Here is a 13,643-nt window from a genome sequence, read left to right on the forward strand (position 1 = left end):
AGAGTTTACAAACTGTTTACCAAACTGTTTGATTCCCTCAGTAGAGGAGCTTTAATTTAAGGTGACTTTTTGAACTAGCCTTTTGTAATCCTTTTAATTATCCAGCAGACAATTTGATCACAGGTTTAATAAGCCCACTCACACTGTTACTTCAGGGTTGGGATCAGCTTAATATGTTTACTTGAACAACATAAAAGGATAGGCTCTTAAATTAAACGTGAAACCATTTGGGTTGCTTTTCTATTTAAGATACTGTTGAAATCTATTTCCTTTAATATAAAATAGTAAGGAAAAAAGTTTAAACTAGAAACGATAAATAAGAAATTAAAAATGAGAATTTCATGGTTATTTTAGAAACGTCTTTAAGAAGCATTCTCTGTGGACTGACATGGGGGAATCTCAGTTATTAGTGAATCTGTGCAGTGTGGTCTCTTGGCATGAAGACAGAATTAGCAGTTTTGATTCCTGGTTTAAAAAACACAGATGTACACACACACACACACACACACACACACACACACACATGTACGTGTGTGTGTGTGTGTATTAAATCAAGTTTGCCTAATTTTTTTCTAAACGTTCTAGGATATAGACACACAAGGACACTGTTTACTTTTATGACTGGCCCAGTATTAGCTAATCTCAGTAAACCGTAGATTTACAAAATATGGCAAATCTCTATTTTTTCACCTCCTTAGCAAGAATAATTTTTAATTCAAACAACAAATACTAGCCTCTAGTAAAGGGATTTGTATATATTCATAGACTTAGCAAAACAGATATGAATAAGTATTAAGCCTCTATGAAGCTGAATATGGAAAATACAGCCTATGAAATTGGCCAATCATATATGAACGATGTGAAAGATTCAAAAGCAAAATTGTAGTTTACAATACCTATTTCTGTGATAATGAGTATACAGCTTGATCCGGGAAAATCAAAAGACAGCTGTTCTATTTTAGAAATTAATAAACTACTGTACAAATCCATATACCTGCAGCACAATGAAACCAGTGAACCTGATGTATGTACCTCACATATACCGATATATTGTCACTTGTCTGGATGATCCAGTAAGAGCCCACAGTGCTCATATGAAAAGAGCCATATCACCTTTGGTACAATTACCGTGGCTGCAATAAAACTACAACATACACACAACCCCATATAAATGTGTCTTAAATCAAGAAAAATAACAATTTATTTTTAAAAACCTCCAAAGATGACTTTTCTTGATTAAATCTGTAGCCACTTCATTTTTCCTGCCTCCTTAAAAGGTTCTCAATGTTCATCTGTGAGGCCTCTTCCATTGGTTATATTTACCCTGTCCCATGATGTCACACACTTATTAACTGCATGAACAGTTCGGTTCACATACATGGAACCCCCTCAGAAATAAAGAATCTATCACAAGAGTGGCACGTTAAGGATTCTAAGGAAATCCACAAAAAAATGTCCTACTTAGGGCATATTGATTTTCTTCCTCCTAAAATAAGCATAATGAGGCAAAATGTCTGAGTGAAAACAAATAACACAGAAGCACAATTCTTGGAGGAAAAAATCTGATATTTACCAACAGTCTGGGGGAAGTGGGGTATGAACACTTAAATGATGCAGTCCATAACATGGATCTGTAGCGTGTCTATGTCAGGCAGAACTTCTCCACATTTGGGGCACGAATGAATTGGAATATTCCGCTGTTGCTGCTGCCTCCAGTTGGTATCCTCATCTCCTGAGAACAAGCATTGAATGAAACGCTATTCCATTTCTTCCATGTTGCAAGTGGCTTTGTTTGATTTTAATAACAGACAATAAATTTTAACATCCATTAAACTTGGCAATTGGTACCCAATGGGGAGGGAATACAGGTTTTTTGGGGGGGTCTTTAACTTAAGAAATCTACACACACAAAGAAAATGTGCCCACATAGTACCTGCTATCCTACTGCTGTAGGTTTTGGGCTCTAGTCCAGGTTTTTAGTATGTGATAATACGTGGTTTCAGTTCTAGGTACAGAACAAGACAAATTCTAATACAAACAGGAATATTTGAGAGAAGAAACAAGATACATAAGGATATGAGCTCAAGAGGAGAGAAGGTGGAGAAAATAACGAGTGGCACACAGAGAGGTTTCCTAGAACACTATGAACCCCCTCAGAAGCAGAGATAATAACCATGTTCATTCCGCCCATGCATCTGAGGACCTGGGAGGTGGAAGAGAGGGGTACAGAGATGAAGGGGACTTCAAGAGAGAAAAGCGGCAGTGGGTGTGTGTGAGGGAAGGGCCACCCTGTGCCACGTGAGGCAGGTTAGCGGGAGGATGGGAAAGGCACCAGGCTCAGACTGCTCTGTGCAGAAAGGCCGCCTCATGAGACCCACAGCACCTGGGAGGAGTTTTACGGATATGTAAGGGCTGCCCAGGCAAAGTGAGTGGGGAGAAAGAAGGGAAGTATGCGTTGTGTCATTCTGTCCAATTTTAGAGCTGGCCCAAGGTTCAAGTCTAAATTAAAGAATGCTTGAAATAAGCCTGGACTCTAAGAAGGTCCCACATGCAAACTAATCGATGTTGGAAATGACTTTTGGCTACCAGGGCATCTCCTTGATCTGACCTTTCTGGACCAGTGCAAACCATTCTGGTGTCAGAACTTGCAGTCGGCGCCCAGTGTTTGCTTTGGAGGCTGGTCATGGAGGTAACCTTTAACCTTCAATTCAATTCAATTCAGTTCAATTATTTGAATTGAATAATGGAGACTATGGTAGACAGTCTGTGTTCAGTGAACTTCAGAAACACCATTGCACAGAAATACTGATCACAAGCTGTGATTTCTAGAAGCATGGATCTTTCTAGTGATCTCACGGTCCTAGATCAGGAGTCAGTAAACTTTTTGTGTGGGCTGCAGTTTGCTAAACCCTGCTCTGGAGGGCAATAGGCCACTTATCGGGGACTGTTGATTCTTCATTTTAAACTTTATTTCATCCATCTTTGCCTTTCCTTTCGTCCTGGTCTAGGTTTCGAGACTCAGACTTGAGCCGTCGTATGAGGTGGTTAACGGGTTCCCTCTACCTTCCTGCTCTTTGCTATAAAATAAACTTTGTTTTTCATTGTTAACCCATCACACTCCTTTGTCTTTGACCTTTTATTCTCGTACCGTACTGACTGAAATCCTAGCTTTAAGGTCAAGCTTAAAGTCGGGCCTTTTCAAGGCCTTTCTCAGCTGCCCTGGCCCTCAGGGATCATCCTTCCCTCTGACCTTAAGTAGCATCATCTCTATTACTTAAATCGTATCTTGTTTTATGCGTCCATCTTCTTATGCGCACATCCTGTCTCTCCAACCAGACCATCAGCTGCTTCAGACCTGACCATGCCTGTACCTATTTCTTCCCTCGTGCTCAGCTGAGTGTCCCAGACCAGGGCAGACGCTTTGCTGGCCACGGATGACCACAATGATGAAAGAGAGTGAACAGGGGCTACTGTCTGAGGCAGCTTTGTTACGAAGCTAAAAAACTAAGATAAAAATCTGAAGACAGTCTGTGGAATATTACTTTGTAGAAGACAAGAAGCTTAGTAGGAAAATCATGAACAAACATGTACTTTGCGATTAGTTTTGGACTGTAAGTCAAAGAATGTCTGTTTTTGTTATTTTTTTAACATAAACAGGCATTTGCCTTATTTAATTATGACCAAGGAAAACCTTCCTCTAAGAAATCCAGACGCAAGAGACTGTCCTTTTGGACCCAAGACAATGTCGCACTTTTGATATCAGAGGTAGATGGGTGTTCCTGGGATATTTAAATCAGGTTAGAGAAAATGTCTGGTGGTGCTCAAGTGTAGACGCAGGTTTGACAGAAGAACACAGCTTTACCCTACAACGCTCAACATGCCTGAGGCTAGTGTTCATGTCGGTCTACGTGCTACCTCTACGTATGCCCCATGAATGTGGTTGATTTTTAACCTGAGTTACTACCTCTAACATTACTTTAAAAAAATTTTTTTTAACATTTATTTATTATTGAGAGACAGAGAGAGACAGAGCATGAGCAGGGGAGGGGCCGAGACACGGGGAGACACAGAATCCGAAGCAGGCTCCAGGCTGGGAGCTGTCAGCACAGAGCCCGACGCGGGGCTCAAATTCACAAACCACAAGATCGTGACCTGAGCCAAAGTCGGAGGCTTAACCGACAGAGCCACCCAGGTGCCCCTAACATTACTTTAACTTATTTTTTTCCTATGAAAGAACTTTGGTGGGGGGACAGGGGAAGAAGGAAGGCGAAAGGGATACTCAGAGAAATTTCCCCAAGATTGAACAGGTGACGATACATCCTGCTTGCTTCCTTGCTGCTGCTGACACTGTGATGTTTCAGTAATCGGTTGGTATATGGAAGGGACTCAGACTGGTCCACCATTAAAAAAATGTTAAAAAGCCAGTTTTATGTGAAATTTGGGATGGCATCCTAAACCCAGATTCTTTTTAGTGGCAGCTCTGTCAGTCTTCAATCCTTTGAATTCTTTTTTTTTGTTATCTAGACTCCGGGATAATACTTCCCTTTCAGTGATGTACTACAACACAGGGATTTATTATACATTACAAAACATTACTACAGTGTATTAAAACCATGTAATAAACACAGCACTGTTAGTAAGTGTCAAGACTGATTTCACTCAGGCAACTAAAATCTGGATGTGGCACATAATTAGATGACAACTTATTACATGCGGTAGCGTGTAGTGGTTAAGAGTCAGATAATCTTGGGTTTTCCGTGTCCAGTTCAGCCCCTAACTAACCTTGTGATCCTGGGTTGTTTAACCTTGTCTTCTGGAGAACTGTGAAAATATATAACTCATGAAATTTTGTGAGGATCACAAGAAATAACGTGTATGAAGTGATCAGGACAGTGTCTATGCACAGTAAACTCAGTAAATGCTAACATTATTATGTGCATAACACCAAGTAATGGGCGAAGATTCAAGTTCTGGGACAGCTTATTTAATACAACGCCTAGATGCATATTTAGAACGCATCGATAATTATAATATAACATAGCAGATGAGTCCTATAAGAGGAACAGAGTACTTTGGAAATTCAGGAGGGAGAGGTTACATTTTGCTAGAATCACAGTGACAGTATTTGAAATGGGTTTTACAGATGGGGTAGGGGTTCAGTGGAAAGAGACAGGAGGGGCACAGGGACGTGTGTGAGGGAAGGATGCCACATAAGGAAGTATATGCGGGTATGCAAGCCTATGACGAGTTCAAGGAACAGGGAGCGATTCTGTTGGCTAACAGCTGAGGGAATTCGAGGGGGAGAAGGTTAAAAGTTAGGCTATGCCAGGCCTTAACTGCCAGCACGAAGAGAGTCTGGTGTCTGGAGTCAGTCTGTAATGGATGGAGAATTAGGGTACTGTGAAAATAAGACTGCGGGATGCTACATTTTTCACAGTCTGATCTGAAATTCATTTTGTAGAATGTAGTGAAATTGTCTTCAAGCGTTCTCTTCATAGAATAGTTATCCCCTGGAGCCCTGAAAACCAACAATCACACGGGACTCACCTCTCTGAGCGAGGTAGGCCTGCTGGTCAGGGTCACTTGTTCTTGCCCCATGACGGCTCTGCATCTCCATCAAGGACTGCCTACTGGGATGAAAAGCGACACTATAGTGATGTTTTAAAGCCCTGAAATATGACAACATTAAGCAGACATTCAAGAGCAATATGGGGGGGAGAGAGCTGAAAAAAAATGCAAGTTTCATAAAAACCAGAACTTAAGGGTTAACTTGAGTTTGAAATATTATTGGTAGTAGCACAGTGTAGTAAAAGAAAATAACAATTAAGATAAAAAAATCAGTAAATAACCAAACTGGATAAGGAAATGGATTAGAAAAAAGGGGCGTATTTCTAAAAGAAGACACTATAGGGCAATTCAAGAGAGTGAAATAAATCTGCACACACATACACACGCACACACCCAGAGTCCAAAATCACAGTGTTCCATAAAACAAGCTGCAGAACGAGACCTAGTGATATTTTTTCTTTTTAGAGAGAAAGAGAGAGAGAGAGCATGAGCGAGCGCAATAGGGCAGGGTAAAGGCACAGAGAGAATCCCGGGTAGGCTCCATGCCCAGTGCGAGCCCAACATGGGGCTCGATCTCATAACCGTGAGATCATGACCTGAGCAGAAATCCAAGAGCTGGACGCTTAACGGACTGGCCACCCAGGCGCCCTGCAAACATATTACGGAATTGTTTAAAGTGTTCAGAATATTGACCCCCGACAGCGGCAGGCTAGAACCTGGGAACACACAAGGCCTGAAAGCAAAGAACACCTCAGGTTCCCGCGAGACGCCACCAGGCCTTGTTGTAAGTCAGGCTGAGTGTCGGGGAAGCAACCAAGTGAAGTGAGCCCAGAGTACTTCCTGCAGCTCGACTGAAGAAGCACCTCTGATCACCGCCTGCCCTCCACCTGCGCCCCGGGCTCCGGGTGTGTGGCCTGAGCCCTCCCTCCCCTCACCTGCCTCCATCTTCAAAAACGTTATTCTCTTTCAGCAGAATTGCCAGCTGCAAAGCCAGCTGCTCCTTTTCTTCGTGTATTTTCTCTCTTGCCGCTCTTTCAGCATGAAAGTCAGAACAGTAAACTTCCATCTGGAAGAAGGTAAAAGACACAGAAGTTACTGCCTGGATGGATTTGGATGCTCCACAGTCACCTGGGGACAGGGCGCGGAATGGGTGCTGCCTCCTGGGATGCACCTTGTAAGTCACAGGTGCATCTTCCTGCTAGAAACCAGGGTGGTGACCGTAACCTTCCGACCACCTTCTGACAGAAGACAAGCTGTGTGTGTGCACTTTAGACAATTAGAACTCGGCAATGACACCAAGGTAGGTGGTTTAAACACTGCACGTACCATTCATTCAGTAAAATTCTCTGATTTTTTTTTAAATTTTTTAAATGTTTACTTTTGAGAGAGAGAGAGAGAGAGAGAGAGAGAGTGAGTAGGGGAGGAGCAGAGACAGAGAGGGAGACACAGAATCCAAAGCAGGCTTTTAGGCTCTGAGCTGTCAGCCCACAGCCTGTACGGGGCTCAAACCTATGAACCACGAGATCTTGACCTGAGCTGAAGTCAGATGCTTAACCGACTGAGCCACCCAGTCGCCCCAAAATTCTCTGATCTTTTGAAAAAAATAATATTCAGGGTTAGCTTAATATAGTACATGGTTTATTTACTCTGTCAGGTGTGTTTATGAAGACTTTCCTTAAGTTAAATTTTAAACAGTAATAGTAAATAGATGGTATTTATTGAGGCCAAACATGCACAAAGTCCTCTGTTGGGTGCCTACATTCCTATCTTATTGCACCTTATCAAAAATCCTGGGAACGTAGCCTTGCTATGCTCATTTTACATTTACAAGTTTAATAGCTCTTAATCTTGGTAAGTGTCATACCAGCACTTGAACCGAGAGTGAAGCCCAAACGCCGCTTCCCACGGTAGTGGCCAGCCTCCACGATGGCTCCAGTGACCCTCAACTGTTGGTATTCACACCCTTACGTGGTGCCCTCCCACAACGAACAGGGCCAACCCACGTAAGCACTAGGGTAGCGCAGAAAGGACGGTGCGTGGCTTCTGAGCCTAGGTCATGAAAGACACTGTGGCTTCCGCCTCATTCTCTCCGGGGTTACCTGCGGTGGGGGAAGCCAGCTCCCGTGTCACGGGGGCGCACAAGCCAGCCCGTGGAGAGGCCCGGGGGGTGAGGAACTGAGGCCTCTCGCCCACAGCCATGGGAGCGAGCCGGCTTGGAAACGGGTCTTCTAGTCGATCCTGAGTGCAGCCTCACGAGGGGCCCTGAGCCGGAATCACCCTGCTAACCTGTTCCTGGAGGCCCGACCCACAGAAATGCTGTGAGGTAACGAATGCCTGTCATTGTTTTAGCCGCTAAATCGGAGGGTAATTTCTTACCTAGAAACGTAAACATTATGCCACGATAGCAATCTCTTCACTGTTACAAAGTTACAAAGTAAAAATGGGCTACTTAATAGAGAAATGCCCATTACTCTAATAAAAGCAGGTTTTTTTCCCCCTCACATTTTATGGTTTCACTGGACGGTCTGGTGCACTTTCCACACGTGATGTGCTTCAATAAAATTTAAACAAAATATGTCGGTGGAAAGAATATAAAATCCAAAAATATATCTGAAACACCATCGCCTTCCCATTTGAGACCACAACCGGGGTTGGCGCCACTGAGCTCCGTCGCGACGCGGCTCACCTGAGCCCTCAGGACAGTCATGGTCTCCAGGTCCTCCTCCTGCTTCGCGATGGTCTGCTTCATCTCGTCCATCTGAAGCTGCTTGGAAGCCAGGGCCTTCTCTGCCAGCGCCAGTTTCTCACTTAGTTCTTGTAGTACCACCTTATCCACTTTTTCTGACTGCAAGAGACAAGTGTATTCTAGAATGGTTGTGACATAATCCAACCTGCTGTAGTAAAATATTAAAGGAAGTTTTGTCTGTTTTTAAATGACAGGCTCTGAACTGTTCTGTTCATTGGCAACGGTAACGTGCTCAGAAAGTTGTATTCATTTAACTCACAGCTTGCAAATGATAATTTCTTTTTTTTTTTTTTTTTTTTGAGAGAGACACACACACACATACACACAGTGTGAGCAGGGGAGGGGCAGAGAGAGAGAGACAGAATCCCAAGCACGGTCCACACTGTCAGCACAGAGCTTGATGTGGAGCTTGAACTCATGAACCGTGAGATCATGACCTGAGCCGAAATCAAGAGTCAGATGCTTAACCAGCTGAGCCACCGAGGCACCCCACAAATTATAATTTCGTAATTTAAAACAATGAAAAAACCCCCACTAAAATAAGGGAAATAATAACAAACCTTGATCTCAATGACGTTGTAACTCACTGCTACTGTTATTTTTCCCACTAATGTTACTCTTACTTGGTGAAGTCAGTGGAAAAGAAACGTGTTTAAGTTAAAAATTTATCCCATCACACCTGTCAGAATGGCCAGTATCAAAAAAGACAAGAGAGAACAAATGTTGGTGAGGATGTGGAGAAAGGGGAACCCTTGTGCACTGTTGGCGGAAACGTAAACTGGTGCAGCCACTTTGGAAAACAGTAGGGAGTTTCCTCAAAAAATTAAAAATAGAACTACCGTATGATTCAGCAATTCCACTTCTGTGTATATATCCAAAGAAAATGAAAATACTAATTCAAAAAGATATATCCACTCCTATGTTTACTACAGCATTATTTACAGTAGCCAAGATACGGAAGCAACCCAAGGGTCCATCAAAGAAGTGATGTGTATATATGTATATGCACAATGAAGTATTAGCCATAAAAAGACTGAAATGTTGCCATTTGTGACAATATGGATGGACCAAGAGGGTATTCTGCTAAGTGAAGTAAGTCAGAGAAACAAATACCATATGATTTCACTTACATGTGGCATCTAAAAAACAAAACAAATGCACAAACAAAACAGAAACAAACTCATAAATACAGAGAACAAACTGGTGGTTGCCAGAGGAGAGAGAGATAGGGGGATGGGCGAGATAGGTAAAGGGGGTCAAGAGGTACAAACTTCTAGTTATAAAATATAAGCCAAGGGAAAGCACAGTACAGCGAAGGGGATACAGTTGGGGTTAGAACAACACGGGGGTTAGAGGTACTTACTCCTGCATAGTCACAAATTTACACATAACTTTTGACTCCCCAGAAATTTAACTAGTAATAGTCTATGGTTGACTGGAAGCCTTACTGATAATTTAGTTGGTTAACACATACTTTGTGTGTTATATGAGTTATATGCTATATTCTGACAATAAAGTGAGCTAGAGAAAAGAAAATGTTATTAGGAAAGTCATAAAGAAAAAAATACATTTATAGTACTATACTTCAAAAAATCTGCATATTAGGGGGCACCTGGGTGGCTCAGTTGGTTGAGTGTCCAACTTCAGCTCAGGTCATGATCTCGTGATTTGTGAGTCTGAGCCCCTCATCGGGCTTGCTGCTGTCAGCACAGAGCCCGCTTTAGATCCTCTGTCCCTCTTTCTTTGTCCCTCCCCTGCTTGCGCTCTCTCAAAAATAAACATTTTTTAAAAAATTTAAAAAAGAAATAAAAAAGCTGCACATTAAGTGGACCTATGCAAACCCCTTTTGTTCAAGGGTCAACTGTACGGTCAATACTATCATAACGACTTTGTATGGTGACAGATGGTAACTACAATTATGAGCATTTCAAAATGTGTATAAATATCAAATCACTATGAAAACTGATCTGACATAATATTGCAACTATACTTTAGTTGCAATTAAAAATAAATACATAGGGGTACCTGGGTGGCTCAGTCAGCTAAGTGTTCGCTCTCGATTTCGGCTCAGGTCATGATCTCACGGTTTGTGAGTTTGAGCCCTACACTGGGCTCTGCACTGACAGCAGGAAGCCTGCTTGGGATTCTGTCTCCTTCTTTCTCTGGCCCCCCACCGCTCACTATCTCTCTCTCAAAAAATAAATTAACAAACATTAAAAAATAAATAATCAAAAAAAATTTACTAAGTCTTAGGAACAATATTCTCTTAAGAAAAACGAAAAACAAAGAGTACATTTATAAGCATATAAACTCAAATTCAGAGCTTCCATGATCTTTACTTATTTATCCCAGCTTTCTTCAAGTAAAACTGACAAATAAAACTGTAAGATATTTGGGGCGCCTGGGTGGCTCAGTCGGTTAAGTGTCCGACTTCAGCTCAGGTCACGATCTCGCAGTCTGTGAGTTCGAGCCCTACGTCGGGCTCTGGGCTGATGGCTCAGAGCCTGGAGCCTGCTTCCGATTCTGTGTCTCCCCCTCTCTCTGACCCTCCCCCGTTCATGCTCTGTCTCTGTCTCAAAAGTAAACATTAAAAAAAAAAAAATTTAAAAAAACAAAACAAAAAAAACCTGTAAGATATTTAAGGTGAAGAATGTGGCAATTTGACAGGTGTATACAGCATGACAGGGTTCCAACCAGGTTAATTAACATCCATCACCTCACATATCTACCCATGTTTAAACTGCCATATCATGGTGGTATTATACTAATGGAAGTTGCAGTCTGGTGAGTCCAGAGTCTCAAGGTCACTGACAGTAGCAAGCTAGCCCCATGATAGCTCAACGGACACGACCCCTCCAGGGGCAGCCAGTGGTCTCACCGCGCCCTGCTCACGTGGGAGCCCATGCTGGTAGCTGTCCTACAGACCCACCTGCTGTTAGAAATCCTAAAAACTTACTCCCCGACTGTAGGACTCAGCACCATCCCTGCACGCGAAGCACGTTACACATAGGAAGAACACCGGAACTCACACGCACTCGGACACGAGAAATCAATGATAAAATGAAGGGCACCCTTTGAAACCAGACTTAGTTAAGGATTGACAACTACTTTACGTATAAAAATGTTTAACGGTTTCTTTTTATTATGAGGCTACGGAAGTAATTTTCTTCTATGAGTACCTCTTTCCTTTTTAGCTCCTCGATCGTTTTCAACGAATTATTGTATTCTTGAAGAAGCTTGTTATGTGTCACCTGGAGAGTGGCTACCTTGGACCTATTGAAAAAGACAGTAAGAAATGGAATCTTGGGGGAGATATCATAAGAACTTAGTCTTGCTTTCCAACCCCCTTCTGAACACTCAACTAGCAAATTCTTCTCTCCTACCTTTGCCATCCCACCACCTGCTAGCATTTTCTTACTCTCAAAGAAAACAATCTTTACAAAAAAAAAAAATCAAGATTGATTACAAGTCACGTTAATAATTCTGTTATAATAAAACAAATGTTATCTCCTCAGAAAAATCTCCTGTGCTCCTTCAGATACATAAAAGAGAAAATCTTTTAATGTATTCTCAAATCCTATTTCCAATCTGATAAAAGTGCTCTCCTATTTTCTTCCAGCAAGTAGTCATTTGGTCGTGGCTACTCACTTTTCATCTTCAGTTTTAGCTTGCTCCATTTTGATTTCTGATCGCATGCTTTCCACTTGTAGTTCCAACTTTTTGTTGTTATAAACAAGCTCCTGCTTTTCATTCAGCTCTGATGGGGTTGCAGAATTCTTCCTTTCAAGGGCCTGACACCTAAGAAAGATCGATATTTCATGAGGATGAACGACGCTCCTTCATTTCTCAGTGGCTCTTAAATCCCAAGACTATGTAGCAAATACAAAGAAATTTAGGATTGCATTTTTCAAGGAGTATTTAGCAATGCAAACTAAAATATTTTATCCTCCTTGCTTCTTTACTAGAAACAGGCAGTATTTCTAAACCCTCATGACTAAACATTAAAAAAATACAGATCTTTTCTTGGAAAATAAATTTACATATTTCAGAATCCGTATGCCTAATGTAAAAAAGTACAGATCTAAGACCACACAAGCCTTACGCAGTCATGTAAAAACTGCCTTATGTAGTCATGTAAGAACATATTTTTGTTCTTCAGACACAGACCAAAATAGTAATTGGCTAAAGGTCCTTTTCACATACTGATCCATGGATATTGTCAATATTTTAAAAAGTTATGGGTTCTGTTAAGCACAAAGAATATGACTTCTGACAAAGTTTGTTTTTTTTTTTAGTGTTTATTTTTGAGACAGAGAGAGACAGAGCATGAGTGGGGGAGGGGCAGACACAGAATCAGAAGCAGGCTCCAGGCTCTGAGCTGTGAGCACAGAGCCTGACATGGGGCTTGAACTCATGAACCGTGAGGTCAGGACCTGAGCTGAATTTGGATGCTTAACTGACTGAGCCACCCAGGGGCCCCATGACAAAGATTTAATAAGGGAAAAGAAAATATCCTAAGCCCTCTTAAAGATCAGAAAGAGAATTTCAGTATAATAATAGTAAATATGAAACTACGGTGGCCACATGCAAGGCATTAACGCCAAGCGTGTCAAACATCTCAACATGTTACGAAGTAGGGATAATGACACACATTTTACAAATGATAAAACTAGGGCTCAGAGAGGTTAAATAACCAACTTGCCCAAGCTAATACCACAAATGAATTGTAGATCCACATTTCAACGAGGTCAGTTTGTCCAAAGTCCCTAGCTTTCGCTACCATGCTGTGCCAGATTACCAGAATACTGTTTAGCCTTGGTAAATTTAACTCCCAGGCAACATACGCTCCTACACTGTGCCGGGAATATGCTTGCCAGCCAATCCCAAAGAACCACATAAACTTCGCTCTTCTAAATTCTGGGTAACTCGTTACATCAAGAAAAACAAGCACATGCAAAGTTCTCAGTGTAAACAGTAGCCTTCATAACTGACTGAAAATGATTTTCTTTTCCTCAATAAATCTCATTCCAGTTCTTTTTGCTCTTTGCAGCTTTCGTTTATGTGTCCTTGTATCAACGCTGTTGACTCAGGAAGGTCACAGGACATCTGGCTTACTGCTTTTTTACAGGTCCTCACAGAGGCTAGTGCATTTCACTGACACCCGCAAACAGCTGAACCAGATTTCCCCGGCCCCCCGCCCCCCGCATTTTCGTACACGTATTTCACGTGAACCTGTGCCTTCACCTCAACATTCGTGTTTTCCAAATTCAGATTTTAATTAGGTTTCTATTTTTCTTTCGGTAACACAGTAGCGAAACCATGTTTTTAC

General features: G+C 41.9%; 1 protein-coding gene across 8 annotated transcripts in view; it reads right to left on the reverse strand.

The window, feature by feature from the left end:
- Positions 1 to 1,172: 1,172 nt before the first annotated feature.
- Positions 1,173 to 13,643, reverse strand: part of OPTN (optineurin) — a 39,378-nt gene continuing 26,907 nt past the window's right edge. For 5 of the 8 annotated variants that reach the window (XM_019460771.2, XM_019460767.2, XM_019460770.2 and 2 more), the window contains exons 9-15: positions 11,963 to 12,112; positions 11,494 to 11,587; positions 8,255 to 8,413; positions 6,504 to 6,634; positions 5,548 to 5,630; positions 4,783 to 4,821; positions 1,173 to 1,732 (exon numbers count right to left, since the gene is read on the reverse strand). In XM_019460771.2, the coding sequence (XP_019316316.1) occupies positions 1,605 to 1,732; positions 4,783 to 4,821; positions 5,548 to 5,630; positions 6,504 to 6,634; positions 8,255 to 8,413; positions 11,494 to 11,587; positions 11,963 to 12,112 (784 nt within the window). In that variant the 3' untranslated portion in view covers positions 1,173 to 1,604. The remainder of the gene's footprint in view (positions 1,733 to 4,782; positions 4,822 to 5,547; positions 5,631 to 6,503; positions 6,635 to 8,254; positions 8,414 to 11,493; positions 11,588 to 11,962; positions 12,113 to 13,643) is intronic. The other 3 variants (XM_019460772.2, XM_019460774.2, XM_019460773.2) reach the window with 3 other exon arrangements.

The sequence above is a fragment of the Panthera pardus genome, unplaced genomic scaffold (assembly GCF_024362965.1).
Source record: "Panthera pardus isolate Hobbes unplaced genomic scaffold, ASM2436296v1 HiC_scaffold_6, whole genome shotgun sequence".
Lineage (NCBI taxonomy): Eukaryota > Metazoa > Chordata > Mammalia > Carnivora > Felidae > Panthera > Panthera pardus.